The sequence below is a fragment of the Chanodichthys erythropterus genome, chromosome 5 (assembly GCF_024489055.1).
Source record: "Chanodichthys erythropterus isolate Z2021 chromosome 5, ASM2448905v1, whole genome shotgun sequence".
Taxonomy (NCBI): domain Eukaryota; kingdom Metazoa; phylum Chordata; class Actinopteri; order Cypriniformes; family Xenocyprididae; genus Chanodichthys; species Chanodichthys erythropterus.
In genome coordinates this window covers 32,998,343-33,019,016 of record NC_090225.1, presented here as the reverse complement: position 1 = coordinate 33,019,016, position 20,674 = coordinate 32,998,343, and the positions used below count along the sequence as shown (strand labels likewise).

General features: G+C 41.8%; 1 protein-coding gene across 1 annotated transcript in view; it reads left to right on the top strand.

The window, feature by feature from the left end:
• eys (eyes shut homolog) overlaps positions 1 to 20,674 on the top strand; it is a 300,156-nt gene that overhangs the window by 252,507 nt on the left and 26,975 nt on the right. Inside the window, exon 38 of the mRNA XM_067386962.1 lies at positions 11,668 to 11,888. Coding sequence (XP_067243063.1) covers positions 11,668 to 11,888 — 221 coding nt within the window. The remainder of the gene's footprint in view (positions 1 to 11,667; positions 11,889 to 20,674) is intronic.

Here is a 20,674-nt window from a genome sequence, read left to right as displayed (position 1 = left end):
GGAATGTGGATCTGGTCAGTCTCTGGGGGGTTTTACAACCCAGTCCAGCATGCTAAAAGCATTCTGAACATTCCAAAGTTTATTGATTATCCTGATACGTGTGCATACGCTACAGATTCCCTTCCCCCTTCGGCCAACGAAGTTCCTGTGCGGACTTCGTTGGACGGTAACCAAGTTCGATGGCACATGGATCCGGATGGTCACGCAGCAGGTGGTTCCTACTGGTCCTTGAGGGAGGGCAGATAAGCACCTGTCCATGGATTCTTGCATCCCTTTGATCCCTTGGGATAGGATGAAGGCCAGGCCCAGGGCGAGTGCGTACTTGATTGCCATGGAGAGGCAACGGATTGTGTTGGCAGCAGTCCAAGCTCGGGCTCTAGGTGAGCTGGTCAGGACAGGCAGTCGTGAGAGTGCTTGGAGGGCTGCATCAATAGGAGTACTGTCACTTAGCTGGGACCCCCTTTGTCAATCCTCAGTTCCATTCCTGGATCTAAGGTGTGATTGTGATCCCTGGGGAAGATGGGATTTCCAGTTCTGACTGGTCCTCTTTGCTTGAGAGACAGTGCACTGCCAGATGGCTGTGATAAAGGATGGAACTCAGGGGTACCTGGATCCTCTTACTTGGATTGGGCAGGCTGACACGAGTGGTGGTGTTGTGCTGATTGTAGATTAGGATGGCAGCATGAGTGGGGGTGTGGATGAGCAGTCGATCACCCACAGTCTCGGCTTGTGTTCCGATAACTGGGGTGCGAGGCTTGGCCGGGCAGCGTGTGTCGCTGGTCATGGGCTGCAACCGGCCCATTCCTTCAGTGTGGTTTCTGAGGAAGAGCTGGTTTGGGCAGAAGTACTGAAAGTCTTTGGTGAAACTACACCTGCGAAAGTGGGGAGCCGGGCACAGCCGTGGGTTGCTGTTGTGGTAGGCTACCGCAACTGAGGTGTGTTTCTTGGCATGGGTGTTACGTTGCCGCCACCTGACATTGACCGTGTCTTTGGGTCTGCCAGTAGCAAAGTCCAGCACAGTTTGTGTAGGATACTGAGGAATCCTATTCATAGCCACTCTGTCCATAGAGAAGCTAATTTCTCGCAGCAGGTCTGTCAACAGAGCTATAACCAGCTGATTTTGGGCAAAGTCATTCTGGAGGACTGTAAACAGTTGCTTCCTTGAGTTCGCAGTTTGGATCAGCAGGAAACTGTGAGTGCGGAGAACCACCGCAATACCTTTCCAGGATTTGCAGGTGGTTTGCAGGGTTTGGCTCTGTGTTGCGAGTTGCTTTCTCAGTTGTAGGCGGAGCTTGTTGCGATGCTGATGAGGGGAGCAGGCTGTGATGAGACTCAAGTCTCCTGGTTGGTACAGATGCAACGGCAGTGGCACCTGCCGTGCCATCAGTAGTTCTGTGGGGAACACCTGAGTTGACTCCTGTACGGTGTCTGTGATGGCCATGAGCATCAGAGGAGGTTTTACCGTCCAGTCTTTCTGGTCGACTGACCGTGGAAATGTGATTCCTCGGTTTTGCAGTGAAGCTCGGTGCTTTGCGTTTGCAGTCTGGACATGACGGTAAACTTGACATCCTCTGGCGTGCTCTGCCACATCTTGCTGCATGCTGGGCCAGTGCGCCACTTGTTTTAATGTCTCGTCCGTAGTTCTGGTGCCATGGTGTTTGGCACATGGTGTGTCGTGGGTGTATATCAGTTCACCCCCCTTTGGCCCTGTGGCAGTACAAGCTTTGGCGCTGTGAGGACATCAGGGACATACTTTAGAAAGTTTATTCCCACACGCAGCATGTGGTCGGTCTCGTGCAGTCGTTTGTTGCTAGGGCCGCCGTGGGACCAGATGCCGGGAACGGGAGGTTGGAGGGGTCTGAGTGGTGGTACAAAACATTTCGAATGGAAATGTTGGAAAGTTTGGTTGACAGTGGCAGTGGCAGTAAGGTGGGAAATGTTGCAGGAACAGTCCGCTGGCTGCGGGTTGTTGTTGCCACACTAAGGGTGGGTGAATGGGGTGGGTGTGACCATAGCTTGTTATGCAGTGTGCCAGTCTTGGCAAGGGCATTAGTTTGGTCGTTCACACCTTTGTCACGCCCTGGTTGCTTCAAGCATCTTTTCACCTTTTCCCAGTAAACGATCATGTCGTGTGCTTCGGTGAGGTGATCACGTGTCTGGAACATGTGTTGATGTTTCACCTGCTTGTTGCATTCAGTCTTGAAACCAGTTTGTTTCCAGCCCAGAAGATGGCATGTGAAACAAGGTCTGGCAAAGTGTGAGTCTGTGCACATGAGTTCCCTGATGTTATGAGCTGAGGAGACGTGAAGGGTTTTGAGGGTAGCTGCTGCTTCACCATATTGACATGACTGGGGACCCCACCTGCTGTTCTGTGGTTGGCAGGGTTGGTTTCTTAACCATCGTACCCCTGCATTTGCCTGTGGGATGCCCTCATGGTTGTAGGAACGTCCATCGACGTAGGCCGTGGGCATTCCTTGGCACGCATTCTCTTTGAGGTATCTGTGACAGGCTGGTCGCTGTTGTTGGGGTACCAGTATCTGAAGTGTCAACGCTGGTGTGCTGTTATAGCAGTTTTGATAGGCAGCTGAATCTCCGCTCCGTGCAGACTTGTGCTTTCTGGCACGTTGTGGCAGTGGCACCTGCTGGTTCAGCCTCCTGAAGTCGCTGGTGGGTCGCCACTTGCTGTCTGGTTTGACAATGGACCAGGTAGGGACTGAATAGGTGCTGTTGCATGGGCAGATAACACCTTTTCCTTCTGTTGAATGAACAACCTCCTGTACTGGTTCATGTGGGGCGATGTGACCTTCGTACTGCCTGATTAAGGTGGAGGAGCATTTGGGTGTGTTGCACTATGCACTGTGTGAAGTTTAGTGAGACCACAGCATAAAAGGTCTTTGTCAAATGTCACTTTGAATTTGTGCAAGACGTTTCTGAGTCTTCGACAGTCTGCATCATTCTTTAGCGCACTTGCATCTTTCTGGATCTGTTGGCCTTTAGGCTCAAACCTTGGGAAGGGCTCCTCTGTTGTAGTGTAAGCTGTCAGGTTGGCTGTCCGAGGTGCAGCGCTTTCCTGAGTTTCACAGGCAGGCTGGTTAGCGACTGTGGGTACTGCAAGGTGTTTGTCCTCCATCAGCTCCGTTCTGTGCACCTGTTCTGTGGGTACCAGTTTGATGGAAGTGATGGAGATGCTCTTGAAGGATGCTGTGAAACTTGTGTTGCTTAAGCTTCCTTCTGGGACCATGGCAGCTGGTATTAAGTTAATGACTGTTAACTTGCGTTCAAAGTCATAGGGGCCGTGGTCCATTATCCATTCTAGATGGTGGGCTTTGGGAATGCTGATGTCTGTGACCATGCATTCGTTGAGCCAGCTGTGAACTACGTAGGGTGACACTTCAGTTAGCGGTGTGGCTTTTAGAGCAAGTCCAAGTTCCACGCCTTCAGGTGACAGTGTGAAGGAGCCCAGCATGTGGCTTAGGGTTTGACCACATTGCCTGTTGAGCCAAACAGCACCCCCTTTGGTGTAAGGTGGTACTACAATTTCCTGTATGTTGATCCAAACAGCACCCCCTTTGGTGTAAGGTGGTACTACAGGTTCCTGTATGTTGATCAGGATGCAGACCTGTTGGATAGTCTGGCCTGACAGGAAGTTGGCAGTGTTGACAGGAACAACAGGAAGCTGTACAGTCATAGGGGCCCACAACAACTCACTTGCACTGTCCATATGAGCATTAGAGTGCATCAGGAGGTCTGGAAGGACCAGGAAGTGATGGGTAAAATGCCGGTTGTTCCATTTGAAGTTCAAAACGCAGATGTCCTTGACAGTCATCATGGTTGACAGACGAAAGTCCAATGGGAAGCGTATTTGCATGTTGACAAATGGGAGGTCCGGTGTTCCTTCAATGAGAGCACTTAACAGCGTGTGGCTGAAGGCTGAGTTGCCTGCCCACAGTGTGAGAATAATGTCTGTTGTAGTTACATCATTCAGCTGTGAGTCTGTCGTGACCTTGGAGCAGAGAGAGTTACAGTCTATGGTGAGTTGAAGTACGCCGGGTGGCGACCTTGAACTGTGCTCTGAGACAGGGTTCCCGCGGTTAGCTGGGAGATTTCCCGCGACCTCTGTGACCTGACCGTCTGGCTCAGGTGGCCTGGGTGACTGGGAAGGCAGAAGTTCACACACTTGAGCCCAGATTTTCAGTGGTCTGGCGTTCAATAAGGGCTCAAAACAGTCTAGCAGGTCTTTGTGAGTGGAACAGAGAAACGTGTCCATTTGCGCTACGCACACAGGAGTTACCAGGCTCACTCGACCAATGGTGTGGTGTGTGGGAGCTGTGTGTTCAAGGTGGACCTCATTTGGACTGTGCGACTGCACATTCAGCTCACATCTTTGTGACTTGAGAGTCTGAGTTTGTCTTTCAGCTTCATTTCTCAGTCTTTCAAAAAGGTAAGGACAGGTTTCTGGACAGTGATCGGAGTCTGGGTAACTGGTTGGAATTTCTACAGTCTTTTTAGACGCAGTTCTCTGCTTGGCTTGAGCTTCGTCGACCAAGTCTCGCGGCTGCTGAATAGACATGCTGCTTGAGCAGGCCAAGGCTGCCAGATGATCACTCACCGCAGGGTGCAGCTCTCGGAGAAGCAGAGGGTTGAAGATGAAATCTTCCTCCGTTGCTGGCTGGTTACGTGCTCCGTAGTACCCTCTTTGCATTCGGCTGTAGAAAGTGTATGGGTTATTCAGTCTGCCCCGTTTTAGGTCCATGGCAGCAGGGAGCCCTTGATCTGATGCAGGGTCAGAAAGCTTTTGGATCAGAACCTGTCGCAGGTGCTGGCAGTTGGATGTGACAGCTGCTGGCGAAGGTTCTGGCCATTGGACGTTTTGGGCAGTGGACTTTTAACCCCATTTGGAATTAGGGCTTCTTGACTGGTTAGGGGAAACTCGGTGATGTGTGTTTCCCCTCCCATGCCACTTTTCAGTACTCTGTAACCAGTGTCAAGTTCATTCACATAGTCTCTTTGTTGTTTCGGAGCCATAACTCCTTTCTGGGCCTGTTTGAGATGATTTTCACAGGTCAGGGCTAAAGTGTGTCTGTCTTTCAGCGTAGTCTCTGCTTTGGCTAGGGGAGCTTCGCTGTGTTGGAGTTTTCCAGTCAGTTTTCTACGCTCCACCTCCAGGTGGAGCTCTGCAAGGGCTTTTTGAAGTCTTTGCAGCTCCTCCTGCAGCTCGGGTTTGGATTCGTCCGCTGTCCAACGCTGGTTCTGGGTCTCGACAAGTCGCTGATCGTGGTGACGATGAATCTGGGCCTGATTCCTCCGGGCGTCCTCCGCCTGGAGCTTGAGGTTGTGGGCGATGGCTCGGATGACTCTCGCCCACTCTTTGTAGCTCGGCATTGGATCGTGGGCCATTAGTCGATTCAGGTTGTCGTCCAGCTGCTCGTTGCTTAGGTGCTGGGGATCCACAGCGTCGTTGGGCAGGATCGTGCTGGTCAGGGAGCCCAACCCGGTCTTGAGTCCGTCCCCATGGGTGCTGGGGCTGGCTGCTCTGAACACGTTAGCTTGCTGTTGGCGAGAGAAAGACAGCACAAACAGAACCAATGCAAGCACGCGCAGGGCTAACGACTTATAATAATGCATGATTATATAATTCTTTGGTTTGGTTCCAGTTAACTGGTGCAGACAGTTAGTGGAATGTAGGCTAGACACTTAATTGTCGATAGCCAAAAGGACCACGCGGGTCAATTTGTGTGGGTGAGTGCCGGATTTGAATAAAGATTTTGACAGGCGGTAGCCCTAAGAGTCCTTTGATGACTCTCGCTGCTCGTTCGTCTATCTATTACTCAGTTTTCCGTGATGGCTCTCACAGGCTCTGCTTTTACATGAACTGAAAGAAACAAACACAGTAGAGAAGCAAAACAGAACAGGGTGGATGCAATTAAATGAGAAATATAGCAGTAAACAAATAGAAAGGAATAAAAATAGAATCGCAATAAACTAAAACAGAAGGGCTAGAGGGGAGAAGTGAAACTTAAACTTCCTATTCCAGCTGGGTTTATGACGGTGTCCGGCGAGTGCACTGTTGCGTCATAAAACCTAGAGGGATGGTATGGATCGAGAGCATAAGGGTTGGCCCGCACCTGAGTAATTGAAGAATATGTAATATTCTGTGGCTTTCAATTAGGTGAAATGACTGTATGTCACTAATTTAGGCCTGGGTGAATTGTGGGTGCTCAGATAAGAACTCAATGGCAGGCAACCTTTCCTCGACGTTCAAACACTCTACTGCGGTGTCCGTGGCCACCTGTCCCCTTTGTACCACGGTGCAACCTCTCAAACAGGGAACACCAGTACAATTGCGCACTTCGGTAAGGTATTTGCGCCAACGGCCCGAGTGACCAGTCAAGATTGAGTTTTCCCTGAACTCAGAGTCTGTCCCCTTTACGGGCAGTTACTCCAAACGGGCGGTTCTGTCGTGCAGAAGCCTGAGCAGGGAAATTAAACAAAATTGCCGCTTGTTGTCACCCCGGGTCTCGTTGCCTCCCTGTACCTGATACACAACTCGCTGATGTCCTTGCGTGTTGCCCGTGATACGGGGTCAGAATGTCCACGATTCACACACGGTTAGTGTAAGAAGCGCCAGGCCAGGTAGCTCCACTCACTGGAACTCACTGGAGCAACCGTCAGCTCACCCCAGGGCGCTAAAGGGCCTTATCTGCAAGTGCACAAACAGTCAGGTAAACACGACTTAATTGTAAATTTAAACTCAATTTAAATCTTGTTTAAATAGAATTTAACTAAATTAAGTGTGTAGGATAAAAGAGTAGGGGTATAAAAGGAACTAGCTAGAAGCAGAACAAAAGTAAAAATAACATAAAACAAAAACAAATCAGATGCACTTGATTCAAATTTGAATTAAACTCTGTTCAATTAAATTTAAATGAGTGCATAGAATAACAGAATGGGAGAAAGAAAAGAGAAAGCCTTCCCTATTTGCAGATTTTTCCTAAAGAGAATTGCTTGTTGATAGCAAAATGCCAACTGATTGCCACTACTTAATTTTAAAATTGAATTAAATGTTATTTAATTAAATTCAAAATAAGTGTATGAAATAAGGGAGGCTTGGGTGTGCGTGAATATTATTGCCAGCCAATAACACACAGGACCCAGAACTAAGAGTGAATAAAATAAAACATTAAGTAAAAAAAAAAAAAAAAAGGGAATGAATTTCCAAAGTAAAACTAAAGAAATAACTTGAGAGAGAGAAAAGACAAAAAGGGAATGGATGAAATAAAACAAAGTAAAATAAAATAAAATAAAATAACATAAAATAAGAGTAGACCGGTGAACACAGGGAAAGGATACAAGGAAAAGAGAATTGACTTATCTGGCAGTATCCACCAGGGGGCGCACTCTCAGAAAGTGAATTCCCTTGTTGGAAGGGAAACTTAATCTAAATTAAAGATTTAAACGTGTTTAAATTAAATTTAAATCAGTAAACCACATTCCAACAACGATTGGAAAGCATAGCCACCAAAAGCAAATTACTTTTACAACTCCCCGCAGTATAGAGAAGCAAAAGATAATTTGGAGATAATTTCAGTTCAAAGCATGGAGCGGCTTTGACTCATAACGTCCACGCGGTGGCGTCAATGAGTCCACACAACCAATAAGTAGGGAGGGGTGCCACACCTGAGTAGACTGCCCTCTGGCGTCTGGTCAGAGTTACTGCATCCCCTCTTCCTTAATTCGTGATACAAAAACGAGCGCGCTTGTGGGTTTCTGACCCTTACGCTGTTTTAACTGCACGGTCACGATTACAACTATAGAACCTCAGCGGATTCTTTCATAAATATATGTGTACCGTTTTACTCACGGGTACACAACTCTGGGAATCAGTCCCTTTGGTGCAAACTTTAATGCACGCGAATATGTAACTTTTGCGGGATTGCTTCGCCGCTGTTACTAATCAACATTGGATCAGAATGCTGATACGAGCTCCAAATTATTACACATCAATCGATAAACCAGACGGACTGCTTTTCCGATTAGATCTGTAACGGGGATCACGTGGTTTTGGGTAGCTAGTCCAAACGACGTAACCCAGGAGCAAACCGGCTATTGTGAATTTTTGGACGACACAAGAAATTCAGATTTAATAGCGGGTAAATATAAAGGCCTTTAAAAGAGATTTAGTGGGAATATTCGCCACTATACTCCTTTCAAAACGCGTTGAATACGATTCAATTCGTTAATTCAAGCGGAAATTAATATTCAAAACTGTAACTTACTGCAAAGATTGTCGTCCTTCACAGATACGAGCTTGAAATATCAATAGACTGCAGTGTATTTCACGGTCAACCAAGGCTAGGCCTGCAGTGTTTTTAGACACAAACAGCAGCTTGTTAACGGTGCGTAGAGAGGACTCGTGCGTCTTCTCACTGAATAAAGCGCGCATGTAAGTTAAATCATACAAAATTATTCTACATTGCTCTTTTACCGAAAACCAAGTTTAAAACGTTGCTCGCGAATCCTCCACCAAATAATATATGTAACGAAATGTAGCGGTTATTAATCAATTTATGGATGAAATATGAATATAATAATTCATAAGGTTATGAATAAATTATGATTCATATATCGACCCAATGGGGAATTAAACATATATTGTGAATCAATTACAACGAATTATAATCAATTACATATATGATTAGTTCTGGTTTAATAATTATTTAGAGAAACTGCTCGTTTGTCCAGCAAACTAAGTCCCTCACAGAATATTATAAACGGAGTTATTCTCTGGCCATGAAAATAACTAAAGCATAAAGCGATCGAAAAACGTTAAAGTGACTTGGGTTTTCCGCTGAAAGAACAAACAGAACAATCGAGCATGAATAACGTTTTAATATATGCAAACTACGAATACAGAGGTTATACATCTAAATATATATACAAGAAAATACACACCTATGTACAAGAATAGAAGTAGAGAAGGAAAGAGAGAGAAGGCAAGTAGCAAACTCACAACCAGTCCTAAGCCAGCACGGAAATCAGTTTCATCATCTAAGATTGAGAAACGGCAGTATACTTGCATTGGTTGCGTGTGTAGAATTTCAGGTTAGCGCTGGTGCAGTTCGTTGGCTTCCTCCGTTCAGCGGGAAGGTTTGAACTGAGGACGAGAGTGAGTTTCGCTGGAAGATGGCGATCCCGAAGCTGAGCGCGATGACAGCGCGTGGTCACCGGAGGGGTCCGGGAAAAACGTGCACGAGATGCTCGTGAGACAATCGGGAGAGAACACACTAGAAATTGTGCGTCCTTGCTTTTATGACAGATAAGCCGACACACCTCCTTGAGGTGGGGTAGCCAATAACATGGGTGCAAAGTTGGCGGGAAAGCTTTTCCTTTGTTTGGCCTCACGACTTAATCTGCATGATTTATGACTCTCAGATCAGATCTCCGAATGGAGTGCGTTCTTCACAGTATCATTAAACACATAGAAAAATGCATTTATCAGCGGTGTGACATATCTCAGTGAATAGCTCGTGTCCGGAGCTTTACGGAGAGACCAAACTCGATAGGTCAGAAAGGCATAGGAGAGAAGTTATGGTTTACAGACAAAATTATATCGTTAAAATGCACACTAGCACAAATACACTCATTTAAACACTAGGAAACATGCATAGGCCCTAAAAATATATGAAATATATATTTCAGCATAGTGGTAGTTTACAAATACAGTTGAAAATGTATGATTGTGTGTTTCTGTGTCTGTCTGTGTGTGTGTTTTTGTGTGTCCCTGTGTGTGTGGGGTGTTGGAATGTGGATCTGGTCAGTCTCTGGGGGGGTTTTACAACCCAGTCCAGCATGCTAAAAGCATTCTGAACATTCCAAAGTTTATTGATTATCCTGATACGTGTGCATACGCTACACTAATTTGAGTAAAACTGAACATTTTGTTCTCTAAGTTATATTATTAACCTTACTTTCATGTTATAAGTTAAACAGTTGTTATATAAAACATAGATAGATAGATAGATAGATAGATAGATAGATAGATAGATAGATAGATAGATAGATAGATAGATAGATAGATAGATAGATAGATAGATAGATAGATAGATAGATAGATAGATAGATAGATAGATAGATAGATAGATAGATAGATAGATAGATAGATAGATAGATAGATAGATAGATAGATAGATAGATAGATAGATAGATAGATAGATAGATTATGTGTAATCAGGTAGGTTATTATGCCATTATTGTTGTGAAGCAAATACCTCAGTCTTTTTGAGAGCTGGTGTAATGATATTTGTTTGAAAAATAAGAAGTTTGATCATTCACGTTAAATAATTGGTTGATGAGAGAGCTGTGGTGCAATAATTAGACACTTTCAACAGACTATAAGAGACCTAATCAGGCTATAATGGCCTCACAAATCCATTTATAGAGCTGCATAAACATAGAAAATGACTCCAGGCTCCAGAGCTGTTGTTTGACAAAATGTCTGTAAAAAAGGGGCAAGAAGATGACAAACTTTAAATGTTGTATTTAAAAAGCCCATTTTGAAAGTTTAAGGTTAGTTTTATGCCTCATGGTTATATACTGTAGGTCTTGTGTAGTGTAAATACCTAGACAGTTTGAAGTGTTTGAAAGCTATATAGGCCTTGTGTGCTTTGAAAACATTTAAATATATACAAAAATGCTTGGTAAAGGGTTAGTTCACACAAAAATTAAAATTCTGTCATTAATTATTCACCCTCATGTCGTTCCACACCTGTAAGACCTTTGTTCATATTCAGAACATAAATTAAGATATTTTTGATAAAATCCGATGGCTCTTGAGGCCTGCATTGAGAGCAAGTCAATTTAAACTTTCAAATGCCCAGAAAGCTACTAAAGACATTTTTAAAACAGTTCATGTGACTACAGTGGTTCAACCTTAATGTTATGAAGCGACGAGAATACTTTTTGTGACCCAAAAAATCAAAATTACTTTATTCAACAATTTCTAGTGATGGGCGATTTCAAAACACTGCTTCATGAAGCTTCGAAGCTTTACGAATCTTTTGCTTCGAATCAGTGGTTCGGAACGTGTACCAAACGATCTCAAACTGCCAAAGTCATGTGATTTCAGTAAACAAGGCTTCATTACATCATAAGTGTTTTGCGAAATTTCAATGGTTCACGTGGCTGTTTGATACGCGCTCCGAACCACTGATTCGAAACAAAAGCTTCGTAAAGCTTCGAAGCTTCATGAAGCAGTGTTTTTTCCCTTCTCCTTTATATTGTATAATATATTAAAATAAAATTAAAATAAAAAATTGTAAACATTTCGCATTATCACTGTTTTATTTTTAATCAAGTAAATTCATCCTTGGTGAGCATAAGAGACTTCTTTCAAAATAATATTTTTGAGTACTTTTAAACAGTAAAAAAAAAAATTGAACTGAAAAAAATTTGGTGTTGTTTGGTTACTTTGAAATATTTTCACTCAGAAGTTGCTAATAAATTTCATAGGATAACACATTGAATTTTTTACAACGTACTTCAGTAATCTTTGTTTTATTTACTACTTTGCACTTGAAAGCACAAGCTAATCTAACATGATTATCTTTAACTAGATAAAATCTTCATTATTTTTTAACATATGTCACATTTCTTCCTCCCAACACTTAGGTGGTTTTCGGCCCCACATTTCTCGGTGGCGTTCCATCCGTCTCAGAGCTGCACCACAACAGTGGGAATGTCTCTGGATTCATCGGCTGCATACGTGAATTGCAGATGGGCTCCAAAGAGCTGCATGTGGTGGGGGAAGCAATCAGAGGCCAAAATATTCAGAACTGTGACACCACAGTGTGCCAGCATCATCCCTGCCGCAATGGAGGAACCTGTATCAGGTATGATTTTACTTCCTTCTCTTTTGAAACTCTATTGGAGATAGAACCATCTCAACTTTCAATGGCTGCATTCTACAAATAGTGTTTTCAATATGTCTGTTGAAACAATATTCAGATTAAAATGACTGTAATTGGATGTGTCTCAATAAAGGACTGGTGAGTGATAGACAACGTGACCTGAGGAGTTCCTCACTGTACGCGCAGATGTCAAACTCATACAATCAGAATTCTTTCACAAGCATCTCTTAAGCTTTCAATATTTGGCATACATGCAATTTTCTACTAAATGTACTGCTTTTGCCAGGGCACAGAGTTTGTAAATATTGTCAATGATATGCGGATGCTGTGAAGATGCACACTTGAGTTTTAAATAGCGGTAATCAGAGGCCTGATTGCAGGGACGGGAGTGATGTATGAATGTGCTTTTTGTTAAACCACAGGCATCGTTTTTGTGTTGCCTACAACCAGTAGTTTTAATTACACATTATTTGAGTTTTATGTTTACCTTTCTATGTTAAAAGCATGTTTAAAACATAGAAATGGGTGGGAATCGTTGGCACGATTCTGTTAGATTCAGTGAGTCATGGTCTGATTTAAAAACGATTCTCAATGCATTTCAAATCAGCAACTGTCAATGTAGGTGGTAAATCTTAAGGCTGACCCTAGGCTTGCTGCGGTAGTCGGTGTTACCGATGTTACACGGTGTACATCAGTGCAGCGATTACATTACTAGCCCACCACCACCACGTTTTGCTTTTTTATACAAATAAAAACCATTTCGTTCAGTCAGGCAACGGATGCTACAGTTATAAACTGAAAGCGTCTGCTCTGTTCTATACAGAACAAGCTGCCGAGCCGCAGCAGGAGGCAGATTTCACTTATCACGTGACGAGAGTAAGGAGAGATGACTGACAAGACGATGATGGAGGATTTGGTGCGCAACAGATCAAATATTGACAAATATCTTATCTTGGAAAATGTGCGGCCAATGCTGTCGCTTGGCTGGTCCCTATACACAGAGTATGTGTGATCACCAATTCGAAAAGTGAAAAGCAAGTGCACATTCAAAACTGATTTCAATACCCCACATATTGATGGCGACTCCCTGATGCCCTCAAAGTATAGGCCTATACACAGGGTATATATGATTGCAAATACTAAAGTGAAAAGCAAGCATGCATTCAAAAGCGATTTCTGTATAGTAAAGGTGTATAGTAACGTAGCATCAGTTTTCGTTCTGTTTAAATACTGTAACATGCTGTAATCAACATTAAAAAAACAAGAGTTGAATATTTCAAACATATTTTTTGTGCATTTAAAGTGCATATTTAATATCATAGTGTATTTGTACTAAAAAAAAAGTATTGAAAAAAGTTTTTAAAGTATTACCGTAATAAAATTTATTGTGGCCTAATTTAGCGTATTTTTGTACCTGACCACATGACAAAAGATTAATTTGTCAACTCATGACCACTAAAGAGTTTTTTTTAAGTTCATCAGATGAGATATTTATTACAAATCCATGTAAATGTCAGTCTTGAAAATGCCTTTTGCTCAGCTGATCACGTGCTTGACCACATTAGCTTGAGCACAGGCACTCAGCTCGCGCTCAGGGACTCTGTCTGACAGCCGTGGAGTGGTTGTCTTGAAGGACTTACAGAGCTCGGAACTTAAACCTAAACACTTCGAAATGAAGAGAGATGGTGTCATTTACTCTTGTTGTGTAAGAACCTGATTTATTCATTATATACTGTTTAAGCAGAAAAGAATATTGCTATACAGAATCCATGGAGGACTTTTGTTTGGAATAGCGAATAAAGGCTGGAATACATACACAACTTTTAAAACTGGAAGAGATTTTAAAACACTAGGTATCATACTAGGTATTAGAGAAAAAACTGGGCATTCTACATGAAATGACTGAGGATCTCATACTTTCAGATTCAAGTCATTGTAAACACGACAAACTCACTGAGAAACGTGTGCTTCGATGCTAGTAGATGCATGATGAATAAAAACAATATGTGTTCTAAATTCGTCTCAAAATATCAACCATGTTTGATATTCTCAGAATGGATGGAATCAAAGTCAGATGCTAAAAATTCGCTATCTGTGCCTACCATACACTGTGACCCGAATAAGTTGGGCTAACTCAAAAAAGTTGAGGTAATCAGTTACATAAAATTTTTTGAGTTATGATGTTCCCAATTTTAAGTAAGCAGAACTATCAAGTTTTGAGTTTGTAGTACTCATGCATGATAATTGCTCCTAACTTGAAGTACTGAGTCAGCTAACTCATACACTTTGATAGCAATTAACATAAAATATTTAATTAACTTTTTTATTTTGAGGTCTTTCAAATCAAATGAGTTATTTACTCATTCTAATGTCCCACTTTTAATGCAAGTAGACAGCATTTTCTGGTAAAATCTCACTAAACAAGTCCTTTAAAGGATTAGTTCACCCAAAAATGAAAATTACCCCATGATTTGCTCACCCTCAAACCATCCTAGGTGTGTATGAATTTCTTCTTTCAGACGAATATGATCTGAGTTATATTGAATAATGTCCTAGCTCTTCCAAGCTTTATAATGGCAGTGAATAGAGGATGAGATTTTCAAGCCCAAAAAAGTGCCTCCATCCATCATATAAGATATCCACACAGCTCCATGAGATTAATAAAGGCCTTCTGAAGTGAAGTGATGCATTTGTGTAAGATAAATATCCATATTTAAAACGTTAAAAATTAAAATAACTAGCTTCCTGCAGACGGCCGTACGCACATCGACTTACGCCAAAAGAGTAACCCCTGATGCAATGTAGGAGTAGTGTAAGCTTTTACTCCTCTCACTGTTCAAACAAATAGGGCTGGGCAACAAACACAAGCTCCTCTTCTCTTATATCGAAATTGTCCAACATTTCTCTTTAAAAATTCTCTAAAAAAGGTCTTCTCTTAAAGGTACAATTTGTAAGATATTCGCAGTAAAATATCCAAAAACCACTTGGCTAGTGTTATATATTTTGTCCAGCTGATTACTAACAATATCTCTAATGTTTTCAACTACTTGTAAATCATGAGAAAATTCCCATTCTAAACAGTGACACGGGGCAGTGCAGCCGCCTGTCAATGACGTCAGTTACCCTTTGTTACCGCCTTTACTGACGTAGAAACCACATGAACAGTGTCGTGGACAAATGCGGAAGTAGTGTCTAGCGTCCAGCAAACCACTAGCTTGCTTCAAGCAGTTCCTTATTTACTTCTTGCATGTTTTATGGTGGATTGTGTTACTTATTTATGGAACATAATTACTGTTTACCATCTGCCGCTGGTTCTGTCGACAAGGACAGCTCCCGTAAACATAAGCGTACGGGCCAACCAATCGACCTAAGAAGAGTTTGGGACAAGAGGAGAGAAAGAGCGAGGATCAATTACTCGACAGGTGAGCTGTTTTGATTCGTATCTTTACAGAAAACGTATGCTATTATAATGATCAACACGATTAGTATTATGGGGCATACACGGCAAACGCAGGGCATCGTGTCTCTAGACCCGCACGAGGACGCGTCTGATCCATAGTCTGATCGCGTCTTTGCATTGACTTTGTATGTAATCTACTCGTGCAAATCGTTGAACTCGCGTTTGCTATGTATGCCCAATTATTGTGTTTTAATGTACACAAGTGTATATATTTGTTGAACAAGTGGTAATAGTTTTCACATCATTTGACTAAACAGTAATCAATTAATATGATTAATCATTCTTTTGCACTGTCCGTTGAGATGGAGACCACATCTAAAACTCTAAAACTTGGCGTCATCAAACTACGCCTTTGTTTTGAATAGGCTTCTAGCGACCTCTAGCGGAAAAAAAATAGTACATATTGTAGCTTTAAGACTTCTAATTCGTGACCGGTGTTTTGTTTTGCTCTCACCTCTGTGCTTCCGCGTTCGTCAATCCGTCACACGTCGGGTCAGATTTCACTCTTTCACAGTAAATCGGTGCGTACAGCCGTCTGTCAAAGGCTAGTTATCCACACGGAGCTGTGTGGAAATCTTTTATGATGTATGGATGCACTTTTTTGGGCTTCAAAATCTCATCCTCTATTCACTGCCATTATAAAGCTTGGAAGAGCTAGGACATTATTTAATATAACTCCGACTGTGTTCGTCTGGAAGAAGAAAGTCATATACACCGATGGCTTGAGGGTGAGTAAATCATTTTAATTTTTGGGTGAACAAACCCTTCAAGGACTTGTAGAATTTTTGTTTAAATTCTAAAATTAGAATTTAGAATTTAACTCCATTTTTGTCATGAAGATAGCCTCAGATGCCGACATGGCATTAAAAAGCTATGTTATTACTACTACTATTCATTAAAAATAAGAAACAATTAATAATATTATTATTATTGAATGTTGTAATAATTATAATAATTGTAGTTATTCTTATTATTAAATGAAAACATTATTTCATTTATTTTTAAATGTCATTTTATTATTATTACTATTATTGTTTTATATAGGTGTTCCAGTTTAAACATGGAGGCTTGTACATAGTGGTGTCCCTATTTCTCATTCTAAACTCATCTTGGAAAAGTCTGTTCCACTAAAGTGCTCTGTGAAAATGACCAAGAACCAACGTGGGGCATTAGCCCCATCACTGACCTTTATGTGCTGAGCCATTGAGCAGTCCAATCTCGACATTTGGTTTGTGTTTGAATGGTCTTTTTCTATGGTGATGACTGTCCTTTCTTTTATCTTATTTTCCAGGTTTCCTGTAAACAAATCAGCAGAGTATTCTCTTTGATCCCACAGGATTCTTTTGATATGCTGGTTATATATCTTGTATGTAATCATTCATTTTTAGTCTGAAAGGCAGACTTATTTTCTTTTGTGACGTCACATGCAGAGTACTTAGCCTCTGCATCGAGAATGAAAGAACAGTCCACATTTACTTTAAAAGGGTAAAACTAGCTGCACTCATGTGAGGCAGATAATAGCCCTGGAAGATGTCCTAATGGCAATCCCAGTTAGCTGAGACGAGCTGAGGGAGCATGTTGACACAGAATGGGCGTTTTCTCCAAGCCAGCAGCTGATGTTAGCAGGCTAGTTTTCTCAACAGATGGTTTTCAAATATATTCCCTCTTTCCTTGCCTTTTGCTTCTGCTCAGAGTCATTTTTCTCTCTGTTGTCATCTCCTAAAACGGTATTTCAACTCAGATGTCCTCATCCATTTTCTCTCTCATCCACTTAAATTTTCCAAAAACGTATATGACTGTGGATTTGGGCATGATGTGGGCATTCAAAGTACCTGGCTTCCTGTTTTAAGTCTCCTTCCTAGTGTTGAGCTCTGACAGTGATTCATGGCTTTAACGGTTGTAATCCTTTGACTTTGAGACAGATTCTGCCCACCTCCACCGGGTAACGGCTAGAGCATGCGGAGGGCAGGAGCGAACAGCTGTACATCAGCCGTTCATTTCATTCCAGTAAAGCGACATCATTCACCTCGCTGTCGAGCTGAGCACTAAACTCTTTTACTGAGTGTGTCACGCCCGCCCAAGTGTATAATCGAGTGCTTGGCCCACTAAACAGGCAATCCAGCACGTTTGGAGGACCAGCCTCTCCATTTTGGGTCTCCGGTGAGCCGTGGCCTCATGTCATGTTTACAGATCTTTGAATTTAAAATGCTGTCTTTGGTCAGTACTGTTAAAATATCTGGGTTTGCGTTGCTTTAGTAATACTGTTAGATGACTTTTTTTAAACAGAACGAAGTAAAGAACTAATTTATCTGTTTTATTGATACCTATAAGATATTTATATGATATCTACGATCTGTGTGGTTGCTATGTTTACACTGAAAGCAACCCGGAAGTCAGAGATTCTTTTTGTCTGCTTGGCTTATTCTCTGGATGTGCCCTTATTTAAACAGACATGGAGAACACTTACCTTGTTAAATTATTCATACACGTTTGCTTCCAGAAGCTCACTTTCCTTGCAGCCGAAATGGTCAGTAGTGATGGCAGCTCATTATATCTGCTGGGAAAGTGTGCGTCTGGAAGGCTTTTGACTCGGTTTAGTGGAGATGTCTGTCGCCGCGTTTTCAGAACATCACATTTTCAGTGGTTTTCTGCTTTCTTTTGCTTTGTAGCCTTGACCTCTCACCTCCATTCTGCCTAAACACAGACAAATGTTCTTGGTCTCTTCAGTCTCTTAGTCTCTTCTGTCTTACATAATACCCGTTGGTCACCAAGTTCATTTAAATAAGCATCTTTATATAATTAAATGCAGGATGACCTCTCTGTGAACTGTATTAGCAATGGTGTCTTTCTCAGAGATGAAGCGAGTATGATACCAGGGTCAAATTTTTGTCAGAATATCTCATAAGGTTGCAATGCAGTGAGTGGTGTCTAATTAACATCTTGCTTTTTTAATTTTTAAATAAAAACTCACTTTTTTTTACAGATTTAGTAGATTATCTGGATATTCTGCATACTGTATTAGAGTATAAGCTGTATATATGTTTGTGTGCGCATGTGTTTGTTTTGTTTTTTGTAGAAATTAATACTTTTATTTGGCAAGGAAGGATTAAAATTAATCAACCGTGACAGTAAAGATATTTTTAATATTACAAAATATTTTTGAACTTTCTATTCATCCAAGAACCCTGAAAAAAAGACAGTTTCCACAAAAATCTTTGTTTTCAAGATTGATAATAAGGTAACAATGTTTCTTGAGAACCAAATCAGCATATTAGAATGATTTCTGAAGGATCATGTGACACTGAAGACTGGAGTACGCATAGTTGGACGCTTGGACATTTTGAGTTTACTCGCTTCATTCACTCGTGAAATTCAATTCACAACAGACACGAATCCGCGTCATGAGAGGGGCTCTCCCGCTCCTTTATGTGTTTTGCGCGAATCGCGCGAATCACACGTTACACGCGTCAAACGCCCGAATCGCGCTGCAGGATGTCTATTCATGTCTTTGCATTGACTTAACATGTAAATCACTGGACGTCAGTTAGCAATCACAATTACCTTGGTGTTACGGCACACATCATTAAATCTTCTTCCTGAAGCACTTTTGAATTTATTTCCTTAGCATATAGGTCATATTTTTAATCAATTGACAGCCCTAATATATATACACACACACACACGTATATACAAACCCGATTCCAAAAAAGTTGGGACACTGTACAAATTGTGAATAAAAACAGAATGCAATGATGTGGAAGTTTCAAATTTCAATATTTTATTCAGAATACAACATAGATGACATATCAAATGTTTAAACTGAGAAAATGTATCATTTTAAGGGAAAATAAGTTGATTTTAAATTTCATGGCATCAACACATCTCAAAGTTGGGACAAGGCCATGTTTACCACTGTGTGGCATCCCCTCTTCTTTTTATAACAGTCTGCAAACGTCTGGGGACTGAGGAGACAAGTTGCTCAAGTTTAGGAATAGGAATGTTGTCCCATTCTTGTCTAATACAGGCTTCTAGTTGCTCAACTGTCTTAGGTCTTCTTTGTCGCATCTTCCTCTTTATGATGGGCCAAATGTTTTCTATGGGTGAAAGATCTGGACTGCAGGCTGGCCATTTCAGTACCCGGATCCTTCTTCTACGCAGCCATGATGTTTTAATTGATGCAGTATGTGGTCTGGCATTGTCATGTTGGAAAATACATATCTTCCCTGAAAGAGACGCTGTCTGGGAGCATATGTTGTTCTAGAACTTGGATAAACCTTTCAGCATTGATGGTGCCTTTCCAGATGTGTAAGCTGCCCATGCCACACGCACTCATGCAACCCCATACCATCAGAGATGCAGGCTTCTGAACTGAGTGCTGATAACAACTTGGGTTGTCCTTGTCCTCTTTAGTCCAGATGACATGGCGTACCAGTTTTCCAAAAAGAACAGTTTTCCACTTTGCCACAGTCCATTTTAAATAAGCCTTGGCCCAGAGAAAACGCCTACTCTTCTGGATCATGTTTAGATATGGCTTCTTTTTTGACCTATAGAGTTTTAGCCGGCAATAGCGAATGGCACGGTGGATTGTGTTCACCGACAATGTTTTCTGGAAGTATTCCTGAGCCCATGTTGTGATTTCCATTACAGTAGCATTCCTGTATGTGATGCAGTGCCATCTAAGGGCCTGAAGATCATGGGCATCCAGTTTGGTTTTCCAGCCTTGACCCTTACGCACAGAAATTGTTCCAGATTCTCTGAATCTTTGGATGATATTATGCACTGTAGATGATGATAACTTCAAACTCTTTGCAATTTTTCTCTAAGAAACTCCTTTCTGATATTGCTCCACTATTTTTCGCCGCAGCATTGGGGGAATTGGTGATCCTCTGCCCATCTTGACTTCTGAGAGACACTGCCACTCTGAGAGGCTCTTTTTATACCCAATCATGATGCCAATTAACCTAATAAGTTGCAAATTGGTCCTCCAGCTGTTCCTTATATGTACATTTAATTTTTCCGGCCTCTTATTGCTACCTGTCCCAACTTTTTTGAAATGTGTAGCTCTCATGAAATCCAAACTGAGCCAATATTTGGCATGACATTTCAAAATGTCTCGCTTTCAACATTTGATACGTTATCTATATTCTATTGTGAATAAAATATAAGTTTATGAGTTTGTAAATTATTGCATTTCTTTTTATTCACAATTTGTACAGTGTCCCAACTTTTTTGGAATCAGGTTTGTATAAAGATATACAGTGGCTTGCAAAAGTATTCAAACTCCTTCATTTTTTTCACATTTTATGTT